The sequence below is a fragment of the Schistocerca nitens genome, chromosome 4, assembly GCF_023898315.1.
Source record: "Schistocerca nitens isolate TAMUIC-IGC-003100 chromosome 4, iqSchNite1.1, whole genome shotgun sequence".
Lineage (NCBI taxonomy): Eukaryota > Metazoa > Arthropoda > Insecta > Orthoptera > Acrididae > Schistocerca > Schistocerca nitens.
In genome coordinates, this window is record NC_064617.1 from 707,321,505 (window position 1) to 707,347,677 (window position 26,173).

At 40.3% G+C, this 26,173-nt stretch overlaps 1 protein-coding gene across 1 annotated transcript in view; it reads right to left on the reverse strand.

Moving 5' to 3' along the window:
* The window catches only part of LOC126252527 (uncharacterized), a 180,258-nt gene that overhangs the window by 21,248 nt on the left and 132,837 nt on the right, over window positions 1–26,173 (reverse strand). Inside the window, exon 10 of the mRNA XM_049953423.1 lies at window positions 984–1,198. Coding sequence (XP_049809380.1) covers window positions 984–1,198 — 215 coding nt within the window. The remainder of the gene's footprint in view (window positions 1–983; window positions 1,199–26,173) is intronic.

Consider the following 26,173-nt stretch of genomic DNA (forward strand, 5'->3'; position numbering starts at 1 on the left):
TGAAAGTGATACGTCACAGCAGCCTCAGTTGTAAGGAATGAAAAGTGAAATACTTGTTTTGTTGCACTTGTTTCACAAGAAATACTTGTAATGGCTAAGGTCAAAACGTTCATTTTTAAGAAAACAGAACCACTGCACTTTTATATAACACTTACGTGCCCTGTAAAGAGAAGGCCTCAACGTATCGAGATAAATGGTGTCCTTGATCTACGACGCATGCACTTCATTTCCTTGTTGAGATACCGGCCATTCACAGTGTCCCACTTATTTCTTTTGTTGTTGTTTTGTTAATGGACATGTATTGAGACACCAAAACAGATGATACAGTAGTTTGCACAAAAGGCTTACATTCACGACGATAATGGTTTAAATCCCCACCTTACCATCGAGATTTTTATTTTCTGTGATTTCCATAAGTTGCTTTAGGCAAATGATCGGATGGCTGTTATGAAAGGACAAGACAGATGTTCTTCCCCTGCCTGAGGTTGTACGCCATGCTTAGCGGCTTTACCGTTGACGAAACTAGAAATCCTAGCTTTCCCAGCGTTGTCGAAGTCGGATGAGATTGAAATAACATAAATATGCATGTGTAACATTTTCAAATCACATATGTTTGTGTGGAAATATAAGAGTTAATATGTAACCTGATGATAGCGAGTAATTTTAGTTCCTTTTTTTTTTTAATGTCACAAAGTAATGAATTGTAATATGCATTATGCTGATGTTTAAGAGGGAACGAAGTAAGTTCGACTTAAATTTGTCGAGATTCTATATTTAATTATTTTCAGTATTTCATACTGTGGTAATTACTTTCGTTGGATCTTGCTGAGGCACCATAATTCTGGGAGTTCACAAACAAAATCTGTGGTACACAGAACTAACATTCTATATTACTTATGTCACCATACAAAATATGATAGTTGTCTTCAGAAAAGTTTGTGGTATTTGATAGATAGGATGTCAATCGATCGCTCATTACATACAATCCTTGTGTATTGGGATCTATTTTGATGCTGCTGACAAATTGTAGACGTTCATCGTCTTGAAATATCATGCGGAAGTTCCTTGGGTCGTGAGGCTTGCTCGTATTCCAGCAGTAGATGGCCAGTTCATCTAACACGGGGAAGAATAGCAACTGCCCCTTCGGATCCACTGTCATTGCTCCACCCTGCCCAGGCAATTCTCCTGGCAGATCACCCTGAAACACATATACCAGTCTTAATCAGAAAGCTACGAACAGATAACAGATAAAGCAGTACCTGTTCCACTCATTTCCGAATACGTATAGTAATCGTAAGCAACACTACTATTAGTGTGACAGTTTTGATCACACCACAGTTTCCGCCATCGTAAAGGATATTTTCTCAAATTTGTGACTGGTGGAATGAATATTTCATCAGCAGAATCCAGTACATTGCACAGGATGGCGAATGCCCCACAGAAACGCAAGTAACTTCTGATGTACTTCAAGCAAGCTAAAGCATGTCAAAACATTTATCAGAGAGCATCAGCAGCTTTGTAAGTTCATACACTGATAATGCTGTTGCACTCATCAAACGACCATCGTTGGACCATTGTAATAAATAACAGCAATACTTTGACAACATTTCCATTTGGTGCAATGATTGTCAGTATTTCAATGCCTATGGCAGAGAGAAATAACGCGATCGTATCTGATTATAAGATTAGAGGTTAGTAACTAGAGCAAATCACATCTTAATTGTCTTTAGTGGTAGTACTAAGAAGCGGTAATAATACGGACGAATTACGCAGTTTCAGTGATAAGTGAGGCGAATGGAGGGCAAATCTGTAGAAAAGGTTCTACGAAAATGCAGGAACACACATACATGACGCTACTTCGACTAAATCTAGAGTAATGGTCCAGCTTTTAGAGCCCTTACGCAGCAAGCTTGTGAACAGAGAATAGGCAAGAATTCAGACACGCGATGTTGGGATTGTAACAGCCCGGTGTACACCACATGGAAGTGTAATAGAAATACTTTTAGAACTCAAATGGAAATCCTGAAAGAAAGACGATGTTGTCCATGAGAACAACTGTTGGTTAAATTTAGAGAACCGCCATTCGATGGTGTATATGTAGAGTAGAAATTATGTCCTTATTGATATATATGTCTTTCTTTAATTGTCACGAATAATATCATAGCTTTCCCTTGGACGATGAAACTTCCCACAATCTCGCAGCTGTAAGACGCTTCAAGCTGAATATGACGAATTTGCTCCTAGTTCCAACTGGGATCCTCCATTTACTCCAGTATCAGCTCGTCTGGTAATTGCCTGAAACCAACCGCTGCAATCCTAGAGGTGGACATTGAAAATAAAACGAAAACCAGACCTCTAACATCCTGATCCACTGCTAGGTATGGAGAATGAAAAATAAAATCATTCACGTGTTGGTGCACAGGAATACTGCGTTGGTAATGGGAACTCCACTTCTACAGAAAGAATACTATGAGGATAGTTTTTTGTAACAAGAGGCCTGGGCACTTCTGATTACAATGGAATGTCATAACATGTTAACTTCAACCGTAAGCGAATAACGACAACAGTGTCTTGTAACTAGTCACTGGAATATTTACGTTTGCTAAATAGCTTTCTCATAGATTATAGTGTTAAATTTCGTAGGCAAAAACTTGACAAAACGCATCTAGCGATAGCTGGTAGCACGAGGGATCGTATGATAAGTTGAATGAAAAAATTCAGTCTTTATTGAGTGCTCAAAACAACCAACGATTCCTTCGCTTTGTGTTATGAATCAGACTGTAATTTGTCATTCTCTTAGTGATAACCAAGGGCAAAATTAGTTTTGCTTTCATGCCATGGATCGCAGGAGAACTGTAAACTTTCACGAAACTTCCATTGGTAAACACGAGTGGAATAACTTTGCATAAACGTGAATTTATCCTAGTTAATTAGATTTTTGTAGACCCTGTGACAGCAGTAACAACCTTACTTTCTATAATCCACATAAAAGGCTCCATACTCTGTCAATAGAGACTGTTGCGATTATGGGAACGCAATTGCCCGACACTCGTTGTGTAGAACTTAGTACAATCCAGTTGACTTATTTTGTAACTGGCCTTTATCGTATATTTCACTGAGGTTCACAGAAACAGAAGGGTATATATGCCAGAAACTGGGCATCACATGAGTAGAAAAAATCTCTCTGTCTACATGTGTTTCACATATTGTGCGACAGCGGAACCCACCTTCCCTAAAAGAATATTTTCTTTTAAAATAACACTGTCTGAAAAACCATTCGCAGTACTTTACCGCTACCTCTTAGACATGGGTTCGTTTCAGCAGATGCCAGAGAGCCAAAAAATAGGCGTTACTGCGACGTACACATAATAGCATTAACAAGTCTTACATTACGTCATAAAAGAAATAGGACATCAGAGGTTACTCGAAGGGCGTGGGAATTTCGTAAACCATACTGAAATGCCTAATTCGGCTTATAGGACACATTCACATGTCCAGATTCACAATGAAGTAGGTACTAACCTGATGTTAAGCTTTTCAGTGCGCTTTTCTGGAAGCAAATTTTCTTGAATTACCAGTATTGTATTGTCTCATATTTGATTCTTTATTTCGACATAAAGCGATACAGGCCAGAAGATGAAAATGTACACTTGAAATTCAGTGAACAGTTAAAACTATTTAATACTGTGGAATCAAACGCTTCGTTTCTTATAAATTGACTGCATCTGCGCAAAACATCAATAAAAGCCACATTTATTTAGCGCACAGGCAAAGAAAACTTAATTTTTGTGCAAGGCGATTAATGCATGACTGCAAAAAATGTGGAAATAAAATATAATCACAAAACTGAAACTAATAATAGTCTTCCGTAATTATATGCATGTATTTTAATTCACTTTATAGCTACCGGCCACAGAAATCTGTTCTGTTTTCATTTGACGAGTGAGCTGTAAACGAAGAGGAAATCAGGAAACATCAAAATCACTAAATGTGAACGCGGGTCACTATCCCCCTCCACACTATAACCCTGACTGCTCTGCACATGCGCGCTGGCCAGAAAAATTGCTACTGCTGCAGCAGACATCAAGTAGTCAGAACGCCCAACTTCTTAGTGTCGAATAAAAACAAGTATATGTATGTATGCCCACCATCTCCTAAATCGCTGGATCGATTTAGTCCGAATATTTTGCCCGTGTCACTTTCTATCATGAACGAAACACTGTGCTCATCAGAAGGGAAAAAATCTGTCACTTACTAAATTTTCTCTGTTTGTGCATCATAAAAATACAAAACATAGTTAACGAGATATGACGTCATAAACAACCAGATGCATGCAGAACTACGTTTCCTTAAAACGGAGCGCGAGCTACCCGGACTATCCCCATTCAGTGTTTGAGAATGAGAACACATAGAGACTTCAAACATAATTTCAGACCTATTTCGAAGCTTTATGATTAACGTCAAATATTTAACACATTAACTCATTTTTAAAGTGCTGAGAAGTTCGATGCTCTTTTATAGAGGGGAAATCGATTCCTTAAGGAATCAATGGTTTACTACTACTCACTATTTGGAAAAAGGCACTGAGGAGTAAAGATTCACCTACATACCACAAGGCTTGCAATGAAGAGGACACTGAAGCATAATCCAGGATCACGTGGAGCGATTTCAGTCAAACTTGTTAGGCACGTAAGTTTTTATTTCTACAAGAATACTGTGGGAGTAAGATTCCCCCTGCCATAGGTGCGACGTAAAACTGTCCGAAAAGACTTCTTAGCATTTACACCCATTATGCGGTTGCCTTAGAGGACTTTTAAACGTATGCAATGCAATTTGTGCCTTCCTTTCGTCGTTTTGTGTGTCAACTAGATCGCAAGAATGAATACTGAGGGAGACAATTATTTTTTCATCGTGTCTCGTGATGTAAGATCAAGCCACACGACTGAACACCACAGGTAAGTTTAACATCCTCTCGAGAGTCGTGTGGTGTAAAACGAAGAGACTCAGACATTATATATATGTGTAATACATGTCAGGAGAAGATGTAGAAATTATGAGTATCGAATCGAATTCAGCCAAACTTGGTACATGCATTACTCACTACCTGCAAAGAGATTTTGTGGGTATATTTTGGTGGGGGTGATGGATAGAGAGGGGGGAGGGGGTAGATAGAGAGATGCAGAGACAGGGGGCAGAGGTAAATAGACGAAGACAGGAGGGAGGAGCAAATGGACTAAGAGAAGACTGGAGTAAATGCTGCAAAGTTTCTTTACGATGCCCAAGATTGTTAAATCTCGTCATGAGGAACAACTTTTGTTTAGGACAAACTGTTTCGTCACGCTACCCAGCACCTCTAGACGTCCTGTTTTAGATTTCGTCAGTCCTGGGACGACGCGATTTCACCGACCTATCAGTGCCTACTAAGCAGGTGTGTCTCCTCCGCATGCTGTCTACTACAGTGAATGGATAGCGTGATTCTATATAATAAAACTTTAAGAAGGATTGTCTATAAGCTCAGTCTACCCGCTTTCAGAAGGTACAGAGGACTCGCATATACCCAAAAAATATTGTCTCTAACAGGAAGTGCTCCCAATGATTTGATAAATAACCTGAAAATGTTTGTTGCAAAGACTTTGAAAAACCGTGGATGTATTCCTTTCTGCCTTCATATGTCTCTTGATCGCCCTCTCTCTCTAATTTATTATTTAAATAAGTTACATGCTTAGGAAACTGCCAATTCATGCCTTGGGAATAAAAAAAGTGAGTTGATCTTACTCTGAGGGAAGAAAATAACGGGTACTATAAGGACCTGTGTACAGAAAAGAAGAAACAGTGTGTCAGTCTGAAGCCTTCCACGAACAATTAATTGTTTCACTACGACATTTCATACCGGAGTAAGCCAGTCACACTAGTATCAACGTCGACGACTATTGTTGATTCTGTGTCAAATGTTACACCATTAACCACATCCAGCGCAAAATGAAGTACCACAATTTTACACAAAAGCGTTATTTGTCACCACTAATTCCTAGTTTTTACCACCGGCTTTTTAACACAGGTAACACTACAGGAAACTCGTCTCAAATAGATACGTATCTCTCAGATTAGATTAGATTTGATTCAGTTTTCGTTCCATACACCCAAAAAATGAGATGATTCTCGCTGGTGTTGAACATGTCAGAAAGTATAACACACAAACGCAAAACATTTGAATATAATACGAGGGTAATCCCAAAAGTAAGGTCTCCTATCTTTTTATAAGTACATAGACTTGTTTATTTCTAAAATGGTTTACATCACTTTACAGCTTGAACATTTAACTATTTTTCGACATATCATCATATCTGTTGATGCATTTTTGTAGACGCTGTGGCAGTTTTTGTATGCCTATGTCATACCAGTTCGCCGCCATGATGTTCATAAAGTTATGAACCTCTTCTTTCACCTCGTCGTCGGAGCTGAATCGCTGGGACCACAATTAACGCTGACAGCTACTGTGACACTGTGAAAAATCTCAAATGGGCAGTTCAGAACCGGAGAAGAGGAATGTTGAGCAAGGGCGTACACATTCTCCATGACAACGCTCGCCCACACATCTCTCGGCAAATAGTTCTCTCCTGCAACTGTTTCAGTGGAACATAATCACCCACCGACCCTACAGTCCTGACTTGGCGCCCAGTGACTATCACCTGTTCCCTAGGTTAAAAGAATATTTGGCCGGAAAACGATTCAGCTCCGACGACGAGGTGAAAGAAGAGGTTCATAACTTTCTGAACAGCATGGCGGCGATCTGGTATGACATGGGCATACAAAAACTGCTACAGCGTCTACAAAGATGCATCGACAGAAATGGTGGTTGAGTAGAAAAATAGCTAAATGTTCAAGCTGTAAACTGATATAAACCATTGTAGAAATAAACAGGTCTATGTAATTATAAAAAAATAGGAGACCTTACCTTTGGGATTACCATCATACTTACTACTCAGATCATTTGTCACGAGATTGTCGAAATAGGTGAATACAATCCGATAAACTGGAACAGCTAATATTTACAGAATTAACACGCTGTCAGAATGAAACATTGTTATGCACTAGTAATAAATTTATCATACACAAAATACCTAATTGTTGTGACCAAGTGCTGTCAAAACTGAAATCTAACAGACATTTTTACTTGAGCTGGCTTAACAGTCCCTGTTAAGATATTCATCTGTAGAGTAGAAGGAGTTGCCTATCAAGAAGTTTATCAAACCCTGTTTAAACCGTGCTTTATATGAAACCAAGTTTGTAATGATTGCTGGCAATTTATTGAAAATGTGTGTTCCTAAATATTGTACCCCTTTTTGGTCCAAGGTAAGTAATTTTAGGTATTTATGTAAATTTTTCTTATTCCTAGTATTGATACTATGTACTGAGCTAGGTTTGGAAATAGAGATGTATCACTTGCAACAAATTTCATTAAGGAATAAAGATAGAATACAAAGTTCCTTGAACAGGTTTCTACATGATGTTCTTGGAATTTACGCCACCATTGATTATTATCACACGCTTTTGGAGCTTAAAAAATTTTCCTCGGTTTGATGAGTTGACCCACAATATGGTCTTAAATAACATAGAATGAAATTAAGCAAAATATGCAAGTTTTTTTAATATTTACATCTCCTACACTTGACATCATTCTCACTGAAAATAGAGACTTGTCTAGGAGCTTAAGCAATTCTGTGATATGTCCTTCCCAACTGAATTTATTACTGAGTTGTATTCCCAGAAATTTAACACTGTGAACCTCTTCGATCTGCATGTCTTCATATGTTATACACGTACCGGAAGACAATCTCTTACAGAATCTGAACTGCATATAGTGGGTCTTCTCAAAGTGTAATGACAGTGAGTTAGCTTTAAACCACTTATTAATATCAGCGAAAATTTGATTAGCAGTTATTTCTAACTCTGTACTTGACTTGCTACTTATTGCAATGTTTGTGTCATCTGCAAATAAAACAAACTTATCATATGGCAATGTAACAGATGAGAGATCATTAATGTATGCAAGAAAAACCAATGAACCCAAGATGGAACCTTAAGGAACACCACGTATTATTAATACTTAGTTAGATGAAGACTGACTGCTTACTGTACAGGTATTTCGCAACGACACCCTTTGTCTTCTGTTCGATAGCTAAAGCTCTAAGCATTTTGCAGCATTACTGGTGACACCGTAATATTCTAATTTACTTCAGAGAATGCTGTGGCTCACACAATCAAAGGCTTTTGACAGGTCACAGAAAATGCCAGTAGCCTCCAATTTATTATCTAATGAATTAAGTACACTCTCAATGTAAGTGTAAAAAGCTTTCTCTATTTCAGAACCCTTAAGAAATCCAAGCTGTGACTTGGACAATATATTATTTGCAGTCAGATGCTTAGGGAGACACTTGAACACAACCTTTTCAAATATTTTTGGGGAAGCCGAAAAAAGTGAAATTGGTCCATAGTTTGATGGTATCACTTTATCCCCCTTCTTTTAAAGAGGCTTAACTTTGGCATATTTTAGCCAGTCTGCAAATGTTCTCCTGATAATAAATTTATTATACAAATAACTTATGATAGGACTCAACTCACTTGAGCACTCTTTGGTTAACTGGAATACTTAGATTTCAAGGATTTCATGATGGACGCTATTTCTTTGGGAGACATGAGAGTCATTTAGATTTCACTGAAGTTATTTTTAAAGACTGGCCTTAGATACTCCATTGCACCATTTACTGACCCTGATAACCGCAAGCTGTCAGTCAGTAATAGAAATAATGTACTTGTTTAAGAGGTCTGGAACACTATATGCACTTGTTACCAAAGTCTCATTTATTTGTAGAGCTATCTATACCTCTTCCTTTTTGGCCCCACCTGTCTCTGTCTTTACTATATCATATACAGTTTTTATTTTATTGAATGATGTAATTATCTTTTTCTCATAATAAAGCTGCTTCAATTTCTAGATCACTTGCTTCAATATTTTACTGTATTATTTGTAATACATTACAATTCTAACATCAGAACTGTTCCTAGATAGTAGATCATGTCCCACATTATATCATTATTCCTTGTGTAATCCACAGATTATTTTTTTCTTCTGTGTGATTTGAGTTACCTTTAGGGGAAAACAATTTTCAAAAGTGGAGATAACTTTATTAATGAATACTTTGTATTTTCCATTTTAGTCAGAAGTATTGTAAACATCTATCCAGTTCATGTCTTCGAGTAATTTCCTGAATTTCTCTATTTTTGAATTATTTATTACCCTCCTGTACTCAGATTTAATAGATTTTTTATCCTGAAAAGTTTCAACATATAAGACAAGATGCTGCATGTCATGATCAAATAGCCCATTTACTATTGGTTTTGTGATATGACTTTTATCCCTACATTTGCCAACAAAGATATTATCAATAGCAGTCTCTGAGCATTTATATACCCTAGTAGCAACGTACACAGTAGGAACTAAATTGAATGATAGTGTTACAGACTGCAATAATTGTTCACTGACAGAACTTTTCAATAACGAAACATTAAAATCACCAGCAACCACTATTTCTTTTTTTTATCATGAGTTGAGACAGCAGAGCTTCCAGATTTTTTATCAAGAGGTTAAAATTTCCTGCAGGTGATCTGTATATGCCTACTATTATAAAGGGCTTAATATTAAATACTACTTCTGTTGCACAAGCTTCTAATTGCTGCTCTGAGCAAAAATTTATTAATATCAATATTCCTGAAACCAAAATAAGTTTCTGAAAAATGTGGCAACTCCCCCTTTCTCCATATTTTCTCTGTAGAAGTAAGAAGCTAACTTGAATCTTGTAACATTTAACATCTATACCAGTGGTCACATGGTGTTCAGAGAGGCAGATTATATCAACTGGTTTGCTCAACTCTATTTCTTCAACACAAATAAGCAACACAATAAGGTTACCCCTTAGTCGTTGGATATTCTGATGCAATAACGATAACTGATTTTGTGCACTGGCTGAATTACAACTGGATGAACCTAATTTTCCTGCCAATTTTAGAGTATCTCTAGTTTCATTCCGAGGCTGTCTGCATGAATAGTATTAATTAAAATTTGCTTTCTGTCTGCCTGTTTTATCAATGTGAATTTCATTTTCAGCCTGTCTCTGTAGATCTTTTGTTTCTCCCCTTCCTACCCCAAAAAAACTGCTGGTCTGTCACTTCTAACCACTGGTACTTTACCACTTGTGACAGTGTCCCCCCTTTAAGTTATTTGCTGTTAGCTCAGACAGTTTTCACTTCCCTTCCTGTTGAGGTGAACGCCATGCCTAGTGTAGTCCCACCTGCTGATAGTGTCAACAGGAACCACGCTGATCTGAGACCCCATATCTGATTCAAGCAGCCGTTCCACCTCTAAATTAACTCTTCTAGCAGAAGAGTTTAAATGGCGCTGGTCATGGCGCCTCGGAACTGATACAAGCCCAACACCAGTATGTCTCGTTGCTGAATCTGTTTTTACCAGGTCACTCTCAATTGAATAATTGGTTTTCCTATCTATGCTGTTGTCCGCCCCACCCACTATCACCACGATGTCTTCCTTTGTGAAGTCTTTGCAAAGCGAACCTACATGTTCTATCACGTGACCCAGACTTGCACTTGGTTTAAAACATCTTGTGACCTGGTAACGTGACCCTAGTTCATCCTGCAACAGTTGGTCAACACCTCTTTTTATTTCCCCAATTCCCAAGCAAACTGCATTGTATTATCATCTTTAGAGTCTAGAAGATGGCCATAATAACTAATACTCTTCAGAAGCGTGAGGCACTGAAAGTACTTAGGTCTACGGAACGTATATATAGGCGCATTTCGCTAGCAAATGGAACCGGTTGCAAATTGTCAACTTGTGCAAAGTCAGAATGGTTTACAGTACCTTGTATCTTAGTCAGCAACATGTTCCCACGTTGCCCTTTGGAAACAACAGAAGTAGATACGAACTGTGCCGATAACTTGCCACTGTCGTATAATTACTATCCAAGTGCATATTCTTGACGATTTGGTGGCACACGATAAAACACGCGTGACTCCTGAGGTGGAGGTGGCAGAGGGGGCGGGGGAGGGGGGAGGTGGAGGGAATTTCCAGACGGCGAACACCCCAGGAAACTTAGTTTTCGTTGGCTGGTTACGGGTCTGGCGAACTCGCGGTTCGTAGGCTGGAGTCTGTATGGTGCAGTCAGTCCGCTGTAACCGTAAAATCTCAGCATCCCTCAGCGACCACCGTGCGGCGTGGTGACGGATCGTTGTCTATCACAGGGGTTTAGTTTAAGATCCCGGGTCGTAAACATAATATACAACTCAATACAAAATACCCAGCCTCAAAATTTGCTACGTTCCAATGGGGAGGATGGCTGTTGAAGCGAAACATTACCTATCTGAAAATAATCCCTCACCTATCTGTCCCACCGACACTTTAATGGCAATCGCATGCCATATTAAAAATAAGTTCCCTGTACGTGCCCGCTAATCCAGATCACACATTTCTCTTATTAACACACACCATATGCCATGGGACCCTAGGGATCGAGCCAAAAGCTGTTGGTAGAAATTCATGTGTTCTGAGAGGTGGCTGAGCACGCACTTCTATAGTGAAATAATAGTCGGCTCTCAGTGCGCTCTTGGAGACCCTATTACGTGGGAAATTCCTGATGATTGGCACTCTAGTGACCCCTTCTCGATCTCGATTCACCTACCACACAGACCTGTTCCCGAAATAAAGCCACAACGATGTGTGCTTTTGATCAACGTGACAACATCCAGGTATAGGTCTGCATATCTCCAACACATTGCTCCACGCCACTGATGGAGCCAATTCACGGTCTTGAGGTCAAGAAAGAAGCCAATCTTTCCCTAGTGCACCACACCATGGGTAGGCGGCATGCTTAAGTTCATAAATGAACAACTGAAGAGAAACCAGAATGAGATTTTCACTCTGCAGCGGAGTGTGCGCTGATATGAAACTTCCTGGCAGATTAAAACTGTGTGCCCGACCGAGACTCGAACTCGGGACCTTTGCCTTTCGTGGGCAAGTGCTCTACCATCTGAGCTACCGAAAAGTAAAGTTTGGAAGGTAGGAGACGAGATACTGGCAGAAGTAAAGCTGTGAGTACCGGGCGTGAGTCGTGCTTCGGTAGCTCAGATGGTAGAGCACTTGCCCGCGAAAGGCAAAGGTCCCGAGTTCGAGTCTCGGTCGGGCACACAGTTTTAATCTGCCAGGAAGTTTCAACTGAAGAGAAGTTCACAAACTTACAGTTAGACACCGCAATATGATTCGAGTTATTTGAGAAAGTAAGAAAAAATCATGTCAACAGTCCGTGAGCACCATAAATACATTTTTGAAAAGTGCTCAGTGGCTGCTTTCTATCAACCGTCTACCGAATACTTTGATGCGGCCCTCCCAAACATTAAAAAAAAATGGTTCAAATGGCTCTGAGCACTATGGGACTTATCATCTGAGGTCATCAGTCCCCTAGACTTACAACTCTTAAACCTAACTAACGTAAGGACATCACACACATCCATGCCCGAGGCAGGATTCTAACCTGCGACAATAACGGTCGCGCGATTCCAGACTGAAGCGCCTAGAACCGCTCGGTCACTGCGGTCGGCCCCAAACATTCTCTAATGTACCGACCTCGTCGTGTCAGTGTAGCACTTATACCCCATATCTTCGATTATATGTTGGATAAACGAAGTCGTTCTTCCCCTTGAGTGCCTGCCATCCACGTCTTCCTTTAGTAGCATGGAAGTTATTTCGTGATAAAAAATGGCTCTGAGCACTATGGGACTCAACTGCTGAGGTTATAAGTCCCGTAGAACTTAGAACTACTTAAACCTAAGGACAACACACACATCCATGCCCGAGGCAGGATTCGAACCTGCGCCCGTAGCGGTCGCGCGGTTCCAGAGTGTAGCGCCAGAACCGCTCGGCCACCAGCGGCCGGCCTATTTCGTGATATGTTAACACACGTCCTATAATCCGGCTTCATCTTCTACTTAGGTTTCTCCAAACATTTCTTTCCTCGGATGATTCTCCAGAAAACATCCTTACGTTGTATTATTACTGATCACAAAATTGTCATCTTTCTGTAACACCATACACTTGGATTCTCTTCTGGTCGGTTCTCACCTAGTAAAGATGTACTTCCACAAAACGCCGTGCTCCAGATGTGCATTCTCAGAATTACCTTCCTCGTATGAAAACATATATTTGATGCTAGCAGACTTCTTGAAGCAAGAGACGACATCTTTTCCTGTGCATATCGGCTTTGTACATCCATCTTGTCTTGTTCGTCTTTCATTATTTTGCGTCCAAGGTAGCAGAATTCCTTCACTTCGTCCATTACGTCACCAATTTTAATGTTAAGTTTATCGCTTATATAATTTTGCTACCCCACTCTTGTATCAAGACAGTAACGTACACATAAACGCACTCAGCTGCGAAACATAAATGCACACAATAGTCTTTATTTGGAAGTTTATTAATTTCAGTTCATAATACAGTCTGAAATATTTCAAAGTATAAGCCACCGTTCTATATCAGTAACCAATGGCGCCACCAATAAGTAACAGGAGAAACCGTCTGCATAAATATTGCCATTCCCATCACAGCCCTTTATTATTGGTGGCGAATATTATATGCTGCATCCATTATTTCACAAAAAAGTAGAGCGTATGTCAAAAGGAAGCATGGTAGGTAAAACATTTATTGTACTTGTACAAGAGCTACACTATTTACACATAGACTGGCTTTTTCGTACCGACTCTGAGAGTAGTAGTCTGTGGCAACCTGTTCTTTGCGGCAATGGTGTGTACTCGGTGTGCACCTGGGAACATCCTATGATGACCGCTGAAATACTTATGAAGGAATATTTATAACATGGCCTTATATGGAGATACTACAAGAAAAGATGTGTCACTACGTAATACTTGACGTAAAATGACTCCAAAAGGTACGAGAAAGGAGATGAACATTTTTTTCTGCCACTGAACTGCGATGTCATAAAAAGTTCCAGCTAAGTGGTGATTACTTGTTAAGTGCAATTTCTCAGTAACATTTTACATTTACATTGCAAGACTGTTGACTTAAAATCAGTATAAAGATCTAATATCTTTTACCATTTATTTTCACAACCTTACAACACAAACTACACTGACAGGGAAAAATCTCAACACCAGGAAGGAGTTGTCGACGCTAACGAAAGATCGATACGATACTGGAGTGCTGCCGGCCAGAGTGGCCGAGCGGTTCCAGGCGCTGCAGTCTGGAACCGCGCGACCGCTACGGTCGCAGGTTCGAATCCTGCCTCGGGCATGGATGTGTGTGATGTCCTTAGGTTAGTTAGGTTTAAGTAGTTCTAAGTTCTAGGGGACTGATGACCTCAGAAGTTATGTTCCATAGTGCTCAGAGCCACTTGAACCATTTTGAACTGGAGTCCTTGTGTTATTCTGAAAAACGATGCAAAGTTCCTTCAAACATGGATGCGCCGGCCGCTGTGACCGAGAGGTTCTAGGCGCTCAGTCCGGAACCGCGCCTCCGGCATGGATGTCTGTGATTAGGTTAGTTAGGTTTAAGTAGTTCTAAGTCTAGGGAGCTGATAACCTCAGATATTAAGTCTCATAGTGCTTAAAACTTCCCCCACGAACCATGGACCTTGCCGTTGGTGGGGAGGCTTGCGTGCCTCAGCGATACAGATGGCCGTACCGTAGGTGCAACCACAACGGAGGGGTATCTGTTGAGAGGCCAGACAAACGTGTGGTTCCTGGAGAGGGGCAGCAGCCTTTTCAGTAGTTGCAGGGGCAACAGTCTGGAAGATTGACTGATCTGGCCTTGTAACATTAACCAAAACGGCCTTGCTGTGCTGGTACTGCGAACGGCTGAAAGCAAGGGGAAACTACAGCCGTAATTTTTCCCGAGGACATGCAGCTTTACTGTATGATTAAATCATGATGGCGTCCTATTGGGTAAAATATTCCGGAGGTAAAATAGTCCCCCATTCGGATCTCCGGGCGGGGACTACTCAAGAGGACGTCGTTATCAGGAGAAAGAAAACTGGCATTCTACGGATCGGAGCGTGGAATGTCAGATCCCTTAATCGGGCAGGTAGGTTAGAAAATTTAAAAAGGGAAATGGATACGTTAAAGTTAGATATAGTGGGAATTAGTGAAGTTCGGTGGCAGGAGGAACAAGACTTTTGGTCAGGTGATTACAGGGTTATAAATACAAAATCAAATAGGGGTAATGCAGGAGTAGGTTTAATAATGAATAAAAAAATAGGAGTGCGGGTTAGCTACTACAAACAGCATAGTGAACGCATTATTGTGGCCAAGATAGACACAAAGCCCATGCCTACTACAGTAGTACAAGTTTATATGCCAACTAGCTCTGCAGATGATGAAGAAATTGATGAAATGTATGACGAGATAAAAGAAATTATTCAGATAGTGAAGGGAGACGAAAATTTAATAGTCATGGGTGACTGGAATTCGTCAGTAGGAAAAGGGAGAGAAGGAAACATAGTAGGTGAATATGGATTGGGGGGAAGAAATGAAAGAGGAAGCCGCCTTGTAGAATTTTGCACAGAGCATAACTTAATCATAGCTAACACTTGGTTCAAGAATCATAAAAGAAGGTTGTATACCTGGAAGAATCCTGGAGATACTAATAGGTATCAGATAGATTATATAATGGTAAGACAGAGATTTAGGAACCAGGTTTTAAATTGTAAGACATTTCCAGGGGCAGATGTGGATTCTGACCACAATCTATTGGTTATGAACTGCAGATTGAAACTGAAGAAACTGCAAAAAGGTGGGAATTTAATGAGATGGGGCCTGGATAAACTGAAAGAACCAGAGGTTGTAGAGAGTTTCAGGGAGAGCATAAGGGAACAATTGACAGGAATGGGGGAAAGAAATACAGTAGAAAAAGAATGGGTAGCTCTGAGGGATGAAGTAGTGAAGGCAGCAGAGGATCAAGTAGGTAAAAAGACGAGGGCTAATAGAAATCCTTGGGTAACAGAAGAAATATTGAATTTAATTGATGAAAGGAGAAAATATAAAAATGCAGTAAATGAAGCAGGCAAAAGGGAATACAAACGTCTCAAAAATGAGATCGACAGAAAGTGCAAAATGGCTAAGCAGGGATGGCTAGAGGACAAATGTAAGGATGTAGAGGCTTGTCTCACTAGGGGTAAGATAGATACTGCCTACAGGAAAATTAAAGAGACCTTTGGAGAGAAGAGAACCACTTGTATGAATATCAAGAGCTCAGATGGCAACCCAGTTCTAAGCAAAGAAGGGAAGGCAGAAAGGTGGAAGGAGTATATAGAGGGTTTATACAAGGGCGATGTACTTGAGGACAGTATTATGGAAATGGAAGAGGATGTAGATGAAGATGAAATGGGAGATAAGATACTGCGTGAAGAGTTTGACAGAGCACTGAAAGACCTGAGTCGAAACAAGGCCCCGGGAGTAGACAACATTCCATTAGAACTACTGATGGCCTTGGGAGAGCCAGTCATGACAAAACTCTACCATCTGGTGAGCAAGATGTATGAGACAGGCGAAATACCCACAGACTTCAAGAAGAATATAATAATTCCAATACCAAAGAAAGCAGGTGTTGACAGATGTGAAAATTACCGAACTATCAGTTTAATAAGTCACAGCTGCAAAATACTGACGCGAATTCTTTACAGACGAATGGAAAAACTGGTAGAAGCGGACCTCGGGGAAGATCAGTTTGGATTCCGTAGAAATGTTGGAACACGTGAGGCAATACTAACCTTACGACTTATCTTAGAAGAAAGATTAAGAAAAGGCAAACCTACGTTTCTAGCATTTGTAGACTTAGAGAAAGCTTTTGACAATGTTGACTGGAATACTCTCTTTCAAATTCTGAAGGTGGCAGGAGTAAAATACAGGGAGCGAAAGGCTATTTACAATTTGTACAGAAACCAGATGGCAGTTATAAGAGTCGAGGGGCATGAAAGGGAAGCAGTGGTTGGGAAAGGAGTGAGACAGGGTTGTAGCCTCTCCCCGATGTTATTCAATCTGTATATCGAGCAAGCAGTAAAGGAAACAAAAGAAAAATTCGGAGTAGGTATTAAAATTCATGGAGAAGAAGTAAAAACTTTGAGGTTCTTCGATGACATTGTAATTCTGTCAGAGACAGCAAAGGACTTGGAAGAGCAGTTGAACGGAATGGACAGTGTCTTGAAAGGAGGATATAAGATGAACATCAACAAAAACAAAACGAGGATAATGGAATGTAGTCATATTAAATCGGGTGATGCTGAGGGAATTAGATTAGGAAATGAGACACTTAAAGTAGTAAAGGAGTTTTGCTATTTAGGGAGTAAAATAACTGATGATGGTCGAAGTAGAGAGGATATAAAATGTAGACTGGCAATGGCAAGGAAAGCGTTTCTGAAGAAGAGAAATTTGTTAACATCGAGTATAGATTTAAGTGTCAGGAAGCCGTTTCTGAAAGTATTTGTATGGAGTGTAGCCATGTATGGAAGTGAAACATGGACGATAACCAGTTTGGACAAGAAGAGAATAGAAGCTTTCGAAATGTGGTGCTACAGAAGAATGCTGAAGATAAGGTGGGTAGATCACATAACTAATGAGGAGGTATTGAATAGGATTGGGGAGAAGAGAAGTTTGTGGCACAACTTGACTAGAAGAAGGGATCGGTTGGTAGGACATGTTTTGAGGCATCAAGGGATCACAAATTTAGCATTGGAGGGCAGCGGGGAGGGTAAAAATCGTAGAGGGAGGCCAAGAGATGAATACACTAAGCAGATTCAGAAGGATGTAGGTTGCAGTAGGTACTGGGAGATGAAGAAGCTTGCACAGGATAGAGTAGCATGGAGAGCTGCATCAAACCAGTCTCAGGACTGAAGACCACAACAACAACAGTGCTTAGAACCATTTGAACATGCACTATGTCCAAAGGAACAGAGAATGTGGCGACTAAAGCTGTTATGAAATAGATTAAAAGTATTCGCAGTTACGAATAGGGAAACTATCATCTGTTAATTGAGTGACTACAATGAAAATTGGTGCCGGACTGGGGCTCGAACCCGGACTTCCAGTTCATCGCAAACAATAGCGTTATCATTAGGCGATGCGAGCACGACGAGACCCGAACTTCCACATGTCTGTTGTGTTTTTCTGAGGAAAGCTGGTACTGCCTTGGTGCCAATAATGGCTGTGTTGTGGATAAAAGGTGGCCAGCTGCGGGCCTGTAACCAACCCATCTGCTTGCTACAAGCACTGGGTCCTGACTTGTAGTTAGGGTCTGGGGCGTGATTTCATATCATGGCAGGTGGACTATCGTGCTTACCCCACCCACCGAGACTGAAAATTTGTAAGTCATTCTGATGATTCGACCTGTTGTGCTGAAATTCATGAACAGCATTCCAGGGGTGTTTGTCAACAGTATAACGTTTACCCATAAACCGATGTTCTAACCCAATACGCTCCACCGAGTGTCGATATGATGCCTTGGCCTGATGAACTGTCTCCGGTTGAGCACTTGGGACATGATCGGTAGACAATACCAGCGTCATCCACAACCATCATTAACCGCCCCTGTACTGACTCACCAAGTGCAGCAGGCACGGAACTCCATGCCACAAACTCACGTCCTGCACCTGCAAAACACAATTCATGCACGTTAGCATGCTTGCATTCAGTAATCTGGCAGTTACACTCGTTATTAATCTACCAGCATTTCACCTTGCAATGCCTTACCTCGCGCTTCCATTAACCTCTGAGCTTACAATGTTAATAACTCAAATATGTTTTTTAGACAAATGTATTACTAAATTTCATTACTCTACATTAATTATTTTTTGGTGTTGCCATTTTTTTCCGTCAATGTAGTTTAGCCCTCAAGTATAAATTTTAATTACGAATGTACTGTTGCAGCCAATACAGTAAATCATTCACTTTAGTACCTGCACTATTTTCTCTATATGAGTAGTTGTTTCGATTAATCCTCGAATAGTATTTCATGGTGCGTATGTGACAGTATGAATGATTGTCGTAGTTATTACATTATCAGGTTATTATGTGGTCCAGTGATGCAGTGTTACACATCATTAGCTACTCCAGGACAGCCTTCCATTTGCCACAGAGATTTTGTTTCATTGTCATTATCAATTGTCAGCAGGTGATAATAAAACTCGAATAATTTTATCCCGGTTTATTGTAAACCGGTGTCGCGTAATCCAATGTCTTCATCGTCAAATTTTCAATAAATTAACACATTTTACAGTAAACTCCGACGGCCACATTATGATTTCTGATACACTTCTTCAACTTAATTCTCAATCCATATTCTGCGCTCAGTGGACTCTTCATTCCATTCAACAGGTCGTCCAGGTTTCGTCATTATCACTTATGACAGCGATATCATCAACGAATGTTATCATTAATATTATTTCACTCTGAATGTTGATGCCACATTTTTTTTATTTACGCCATCACCTCTCAATGTAGCAGTTCAGAAGCAGAGGAAAAAGACTAAATCCTTCTCCTGCTCATTTTTCAATAGTTCTCTGTTTCTCTCTGTTCCCTCGTGGTTATTGTACTTGTCGCTCGTTACCCATTTTTCCCGATATACAGTGCCCATTTTTGTCTTGAATTTTATGTATCTTGCAGCATTTTCCGTTATCAAACAACTTTCCTAGAGCGACGAACCTAAGGGGTCTTGTGTTTTCCTGTCATGTCTCCATCATGAACAGCAACGACAGAACTATCTCTCCACTGCCTTCAACTTTTCACAAAACCGAACCGGTCATCATCTGACAGATCATTTATCCTCGTTCCAACATTTGTCTTTGTTATTCTTGTCCAACACTTGGATGCATGAGCTGCCAAAGTGATTATATGTGCTCCTGCTATCTTCGGGATCGAGCTAACGTCGTTCTTTGGAAAGTGATATGTATGCGTCCAGTCTCATACATTCCACACGCAAATTTAAGTTATCGTTTTGCTGCGAGTTCCCACAATGATTGTAGAATTCCGAAGTCTGTCAAATCTCTTTCTCTGCTCCTCCCGTATTTCCTACAAATCGGGATTCATATTTTCTTATATAGCGACAACATACTTCTCCTCCTCCTCATAGATGCCCTCAAAGTACTCTTTCTACCCATGTGATTCTCTTCTCTAATTCGTATGTTTTTATTAAAAATTTTTCCTCGTTGATTCGTTGCAGAATCTCCTCTCTTCTATCTCAGTTAGACCATCGCTTTTACCATGCTTCAGGGGCTTCCAATTATTTCATTTCTGTCTTTCTCACTGTTTAATTTTGACACCCATACAGACGCCACCTTTAAACAGCCGCCGGCCAGAGTGGCCGAGCGGTTCTAGGCCCTTCAGTCTGGAACCGCGCGACCGCTACGGTCGCAGGTTAGAATCCTGCCTCGGGCATGGATGTGTGTGAGGTCCTTAGGTTAGTTAGGTTTAAGTAGTTCTAAGTTCTAGGGGATTGGAGACCTCAGATGTTAAGTCCCATATTGCTCAGAGCCATTTTTTTGTAAGCAGCCTCCTGTAAACATACTTTGAGCCTTTCTCTGGACTCTACGTTAGCAGCAGTTTCTTTTGGTACAAATCACTTTCCCCTTGCACAGTCATTATTACCGTGTCTTTCAAGCATGTTCCTGGTTTCTCTATTCTGTTTCAGAGCTACTAGAATTTGTCCACCAGTTCAAAGAGTTTTTTGAAGAGAATTAACGTTTAGTCACCCAGAAAGTCCACTTTAGCTCACCGTAACCTTAGTTTCCTCATTCTTTATGGGCTTATCATCTAGCACGAGACACTATTTTCTTACGATGAATGGTGCTTTGTCATCAGAAAATCGTGTCATTCCGATTTTCTCCCCGCACTGAACCGCTGCACACTGAACTAATCCCCCACTTCCTGAATTTCCATTGCCATTGCCGTATCAGATCCCTGATTTCGATCTCTCTGTCATTACGTTTGTCGTGACTACTTCAGTCTAATTCAAATGGATAAGATGATTTAGAAGTCCCAGTAATTGATAAAAAATTTTTATTCCAGTCCATCTTTTCAAAACACGTTTTAAAATCTACTAATGCAATACACGAGTTCTTGGTTTTTGTAAAATACCCCGAGTGTTAAATTAACTTCTCGAGTTCCCTTACGGGTCTTAAAGCCGAGCTTTCAGTGCTCCCTTCCATTTGTCCAAAATTTACCATTGTTTTCTTATGCTCGCCATACAAGGTGGAGTGTGCGGTAATTTTATACAAATCCGATCTTGCTTTTATCGGAAGCTATTCTCCAAGGGCATAAACCGTTCTAACAAGCTTCCTGCGCTGTACGAAAAGTTTTGCTGTGTGTGACCAATATCTGCTACGGTTTTGTGAAATTATTAAACGAGGACTGAATATCCCTTATCATCGTCTTGAACAGTGTCGCCATTTAAAGTGGTGAGATTTCTACTGGCCAGCTGTAGAGCTTTCCTAAGTATCGTTCGTGTTTATTGTTTATTTCACTATCCGACTATTTTTCTATACTAATGGCTGTGTTCTTTTGTCATTGCTCCCTAAAGAGATGCATATAAGTTGGTTGCATCATCTATGTTACCCTGTTTCAGTTACCTATTTATCACTTAACATCTTACCTACATCAGTTCTTTCTGAGTTTTCATACGGTTTCAATTAAATTGATTTCCGAATAACTTGCTGCTGCAATTGTTGTTAAAGCAATTCTTACGGTTCTCTACACCATTAACTACTTGCAGTCTTTTATACCTTACGTCACATAGTCTAAGGTGATCTGAAATTTTTGTTTATTCAACTTATCGTGTTTCTAAATTCGCAGATGACTTCTTTGATGTCGGGAATGACCACTGGGGTTTCATTGGCACTAGGTTATTGCCACTGTCAGTGTTAACACATGAATAACCCTTTCTGTCTGTATATTATACGAAAGGTGATCAATTCGATATCTTCTTTCATTCTCTGGTGTCTTCCAAGTGTACCTCCTATTCTAACGTTCTTCTAAGTTTCCTGTGGCTAAGTTTTGTCTTGCGCAAAGTGAAGTTGCCCTTTCTTTTGTCCAAATTCGTTTTTCTAGATCGACACCTCCGATCCTAACCAGTGTTCATTATGATTATATTCTTGTACGCTTAGACATATTTTAAGAATTCATACAAATAAAAGTTGTCGGAGTAACTAATGAGTAAACTAAAATATGAAAGCTGTACTCTTCTGAAATAGCTTCTAAATTGTAACAGGTCTTCGTTGTACGGTATCATGGAACCAACCGTTTAGTATCAAGGGATTACGTCATGCTGACTGGGGACACTCGGGAAGACAACTTTATAACGATGAGTTTGGTATTTCAAGCTTGTTAAGTGTTTCGAGACGTGTGTTCTGTGTAACCAGTGTACGTTGCTTAATATAGGAGACGTGTACCACGACTGATCAACTATATTATAAAACAAAATAGTAGTAAGGATGTCTACAGCAACACGGGTGTCTTAAACATCATAGATACGTAACAGGTCTATTTTCCCTATAAAGTTTCCCTCGTAACTGTTTACTACAACTGTTGCTGTAGCAGTGGTAGACATTGAAAAAAAATTTCGACTGATTTACTTCAACACATTATTAAGGGGGCGTGGTCGTAAATTTAGCCTAAGCCACAAGGACGACAGACGACTGTAACGCATTATCGAAGAGAATCGGTTTTAAACGCCAAAGATATTGCTGCTGTCAGTGACTGCAGCTTAATCTCAATGTTTCCGGGCGAACGCTTCAATGGGAGCAGCACGCAGTACACCTTTGATGTCGTGTTCAATGCAAAAAAGCCATTGCTCACAGCGGTATGTTTTCAGTGAATCAAACGACACAGAAACTGGACAGCATGTGACTGGAGGTATGAAGTGTGATTCGACGATGGTGCGAAGCGTCGATCGCACCTAGGTCCCAATGATGAGTTAAACCCAGAGTGCGGCGAGTGTAAAGTTCAGATCGGAAGTGGTTCTGTGATTATTTTGGGGTGTTTTTGGTACCATCACTTGGACTAACTCAATGAGGTCACCGTGAATATGATCACGATGTTTATTTCAACATTCTCAGTGACCCTCTGCTACCCTTTGTTATGCAACTTCGTGATGAGTATCTGGTGGACACCAGTCTCTCAGGAAGCCCAGAACCGTGTTCACATGGCTGACCTCATATGTTGCTGATCTAAGGAACACAGAGACACGCTATGGTGCTTCGTCTGGTCCGCTTTATGAAGACTAGAGATGGCGTTACATGTTATTAACGTGATAGCTCCTGGGAGGTGTAATGGAGCAAGTCAGTGGCCCTACTTTTGTTACGGACTGGAGAATACGATACTCGCATTAAATTGATGACACGATCGTACAGAATCAGAATTGTAACTTTGTATTTATTTATAATTCTGGTAACACAACTTATTTTTATATTTTTTATAAACAGAAGTAAAACATGGAACTAACATAAGATTAATTTCTCAGGAAAGTTTATTAATTTTTCATACTTCAAATTTGCTTAGAAATTGTAATAATATTTGAAATTATAAGTGTCAGTCTGTTATTTGTCCAGTGCAATAATTTGACAACATTTGTGAATGAAATAATTAGTTGCGTATCAATCTCTTGAGGCGTAAAATATTGATGTATTATGCACTGAAGCGCCAAAGAAACTGGTATAGACATGTGTATTCAGAGATACTTAAACAGGCAGAATACTGCGCTGCAATCGACAATGCCTATATAAGACAACAAGTGTCTGGCGCAGTTGTAAGATCGGTTACTGCTGCTTCAATAGCGCTTTATCAACATTTAACTGAGTTTGACCGTGGTGTTATAGTCGGCTCACGAGCGATGGCACACAACATCTCCGAGGTAGCGATGAAGTGGGGATTTTCCCGTACGACCAACTCACGAGTGTACTGTGATTATCAGGAAACCGTTAAAACATCAAATCTCCGACATCGCTGCGGCCAGAAAAAGATCCTGCGAGAGAGGCACCAGGAACCCTCTTCTGGGATTAGACACTGCCGCTGGACACCAAACTCGCCAGGGATGATCATCATTGAGCGTGTCTTGGATGCCTTGCAGCGTGCTGTTCAGAAGAGATCGCGCCCCTAGTACTCTTAGGGATTTATGGACAGCCCTGCAGGATTCATGGTGTCAGTTCCCTCCAGCACTACTTCAGACATTACTCGAGTCCATGCCACGTCGTGTTGCGGCACTTCTGCGTGCTCACGGGGGCCCTACACGATATTAGCCAGCTGTGCCAGTTTCTTTCGTTCTTCAGTGCAAGACCTCTTTTATTTTTGTCCTTTTACAAGGCAATAGTTGTTAAACAGCTGTCATTGGATAGTAGTTGTTACAGACTTGGGGCAAGCATTAGCACACGCAAGAGGTTTCTACCCTCAGTACCTCTCTTCGATAATGCGTTACAGTCGTCTGTCGTCCTTGTGGCTTAGGCTAAATTTACGACCACGCCCCCTTAATAATGTGTTGAAGTAAATCAATCGAAATTTTTTTTCAATGTCTACCACTGCTACAGCAACAGTTGTAGTAAACAGTTACGAGGGAAACCTTATAGGGAAAACAAACCTGTTACGTATCTTGCAGTTGACGTCAGCGTCCAAGGTTCTTGTTTCGAGCATAACCTTCAAGGGGAATGTTCATAAAACTGACCAAAAATGTCACTTTTTATTTTTTATTTATTAGTAGAGCTCGTACAAAATAGATCCCAAAGTTCAATAATGAAATCGCATCAAAAGTGCCTGAGAAATATTCTAATGTTCGACGAGATGTTCCTGCTTACCATGGGTAGAGGTTATACTCAACAGCCGCACCAAAATAATAATTGGCTCCTTCTACCGACTCCCCGACTCAGATGATATAATACCTGAACGCTTCAAAGAAAATTTGAATCTCATTACAAATAAGTACCCCACTCATATAGTTATAATTGATGTAGCTTAAATCTACCCTCGATTTGTTGGAGAAAATACATGTTCAAAGCCGGTGGAAGACAGAAAACATCTTCCGAAATTGTACTAAATGCCTTCTCTGAGAATTACTTTGAACAATTAGTTCATGAACTCACATGAATTGTAAATGGTTGCGAAAAACCGACCTCTTAGCCACAAATAATCCTGATCTAATAGAGAGCGTCATGACGGATACAGGGATTAGTGAACACAAGGTCACTGTAGCGAGGCTCAAAACCTTATCAACCAAAACCACTAAAAATAAACGCAAAATATATCTATTTAAAACAGCAGATAAAAATTCGCTTGATGCATTCCTAAGAGAGAGTCTTCATTCCTTCAAATCAATTATGAAAGCGTAGACCAGATATGGCTCAAATTCAAAGATACAGTATCGACAGCGATTGATAGATTCAAACCGCATAAATTAATAAGAGACGGGGCTGATCCACCATGGTACACGAAACACGTCTGAACACTGTTGCAGAAGCAACGGAAAAAGTATGCGAAATTCAGAAGAACGCAAAATCCCCGAGACTGGCTAAGTTTCACGGAAGCTCGAAATTTAGTGCAGATGTAAATGAGAGATGCTTTTAATAGCTTCCATAATGAAATATTGTCTCAAAATATGGTAGAAAACCCAAAGAGATTCTGGTCGTACGCAAAGTACACCAGTGGCAAAAACAGTAAATACCGTCGCTGCGCGATAGCGATGGAAATGTTACCGATGATGGTGCCACTAAAGCGGAGTTGCTAAATACAGTTTTCCGTAATTCCATCCCGAAAGAAGACGAAATAAATATTCCAGAATTCGAAACCTGAGCAGCTGTTAGCATGAGTGACATAAAAGTAGATATCTTAGGAGTTGCGAAACAACTCAAATCACTTAAGAAAGGCAAGTCTTCCGGTCCAGATGGTATACCAACCAGGTTCCTTTCAGAGTATGCAGACACAGTAGCGCCTTTCTTAGCAATCATATACAACCGCTCACTTGACGATAGGTCTGTTCCTAAAGACTGGAAAGTAGCGCAGGTCACACCAATATTGAAGAAAGGAAATAGGAGTAACCCACTGAATTAGGAACCCATAACACTGA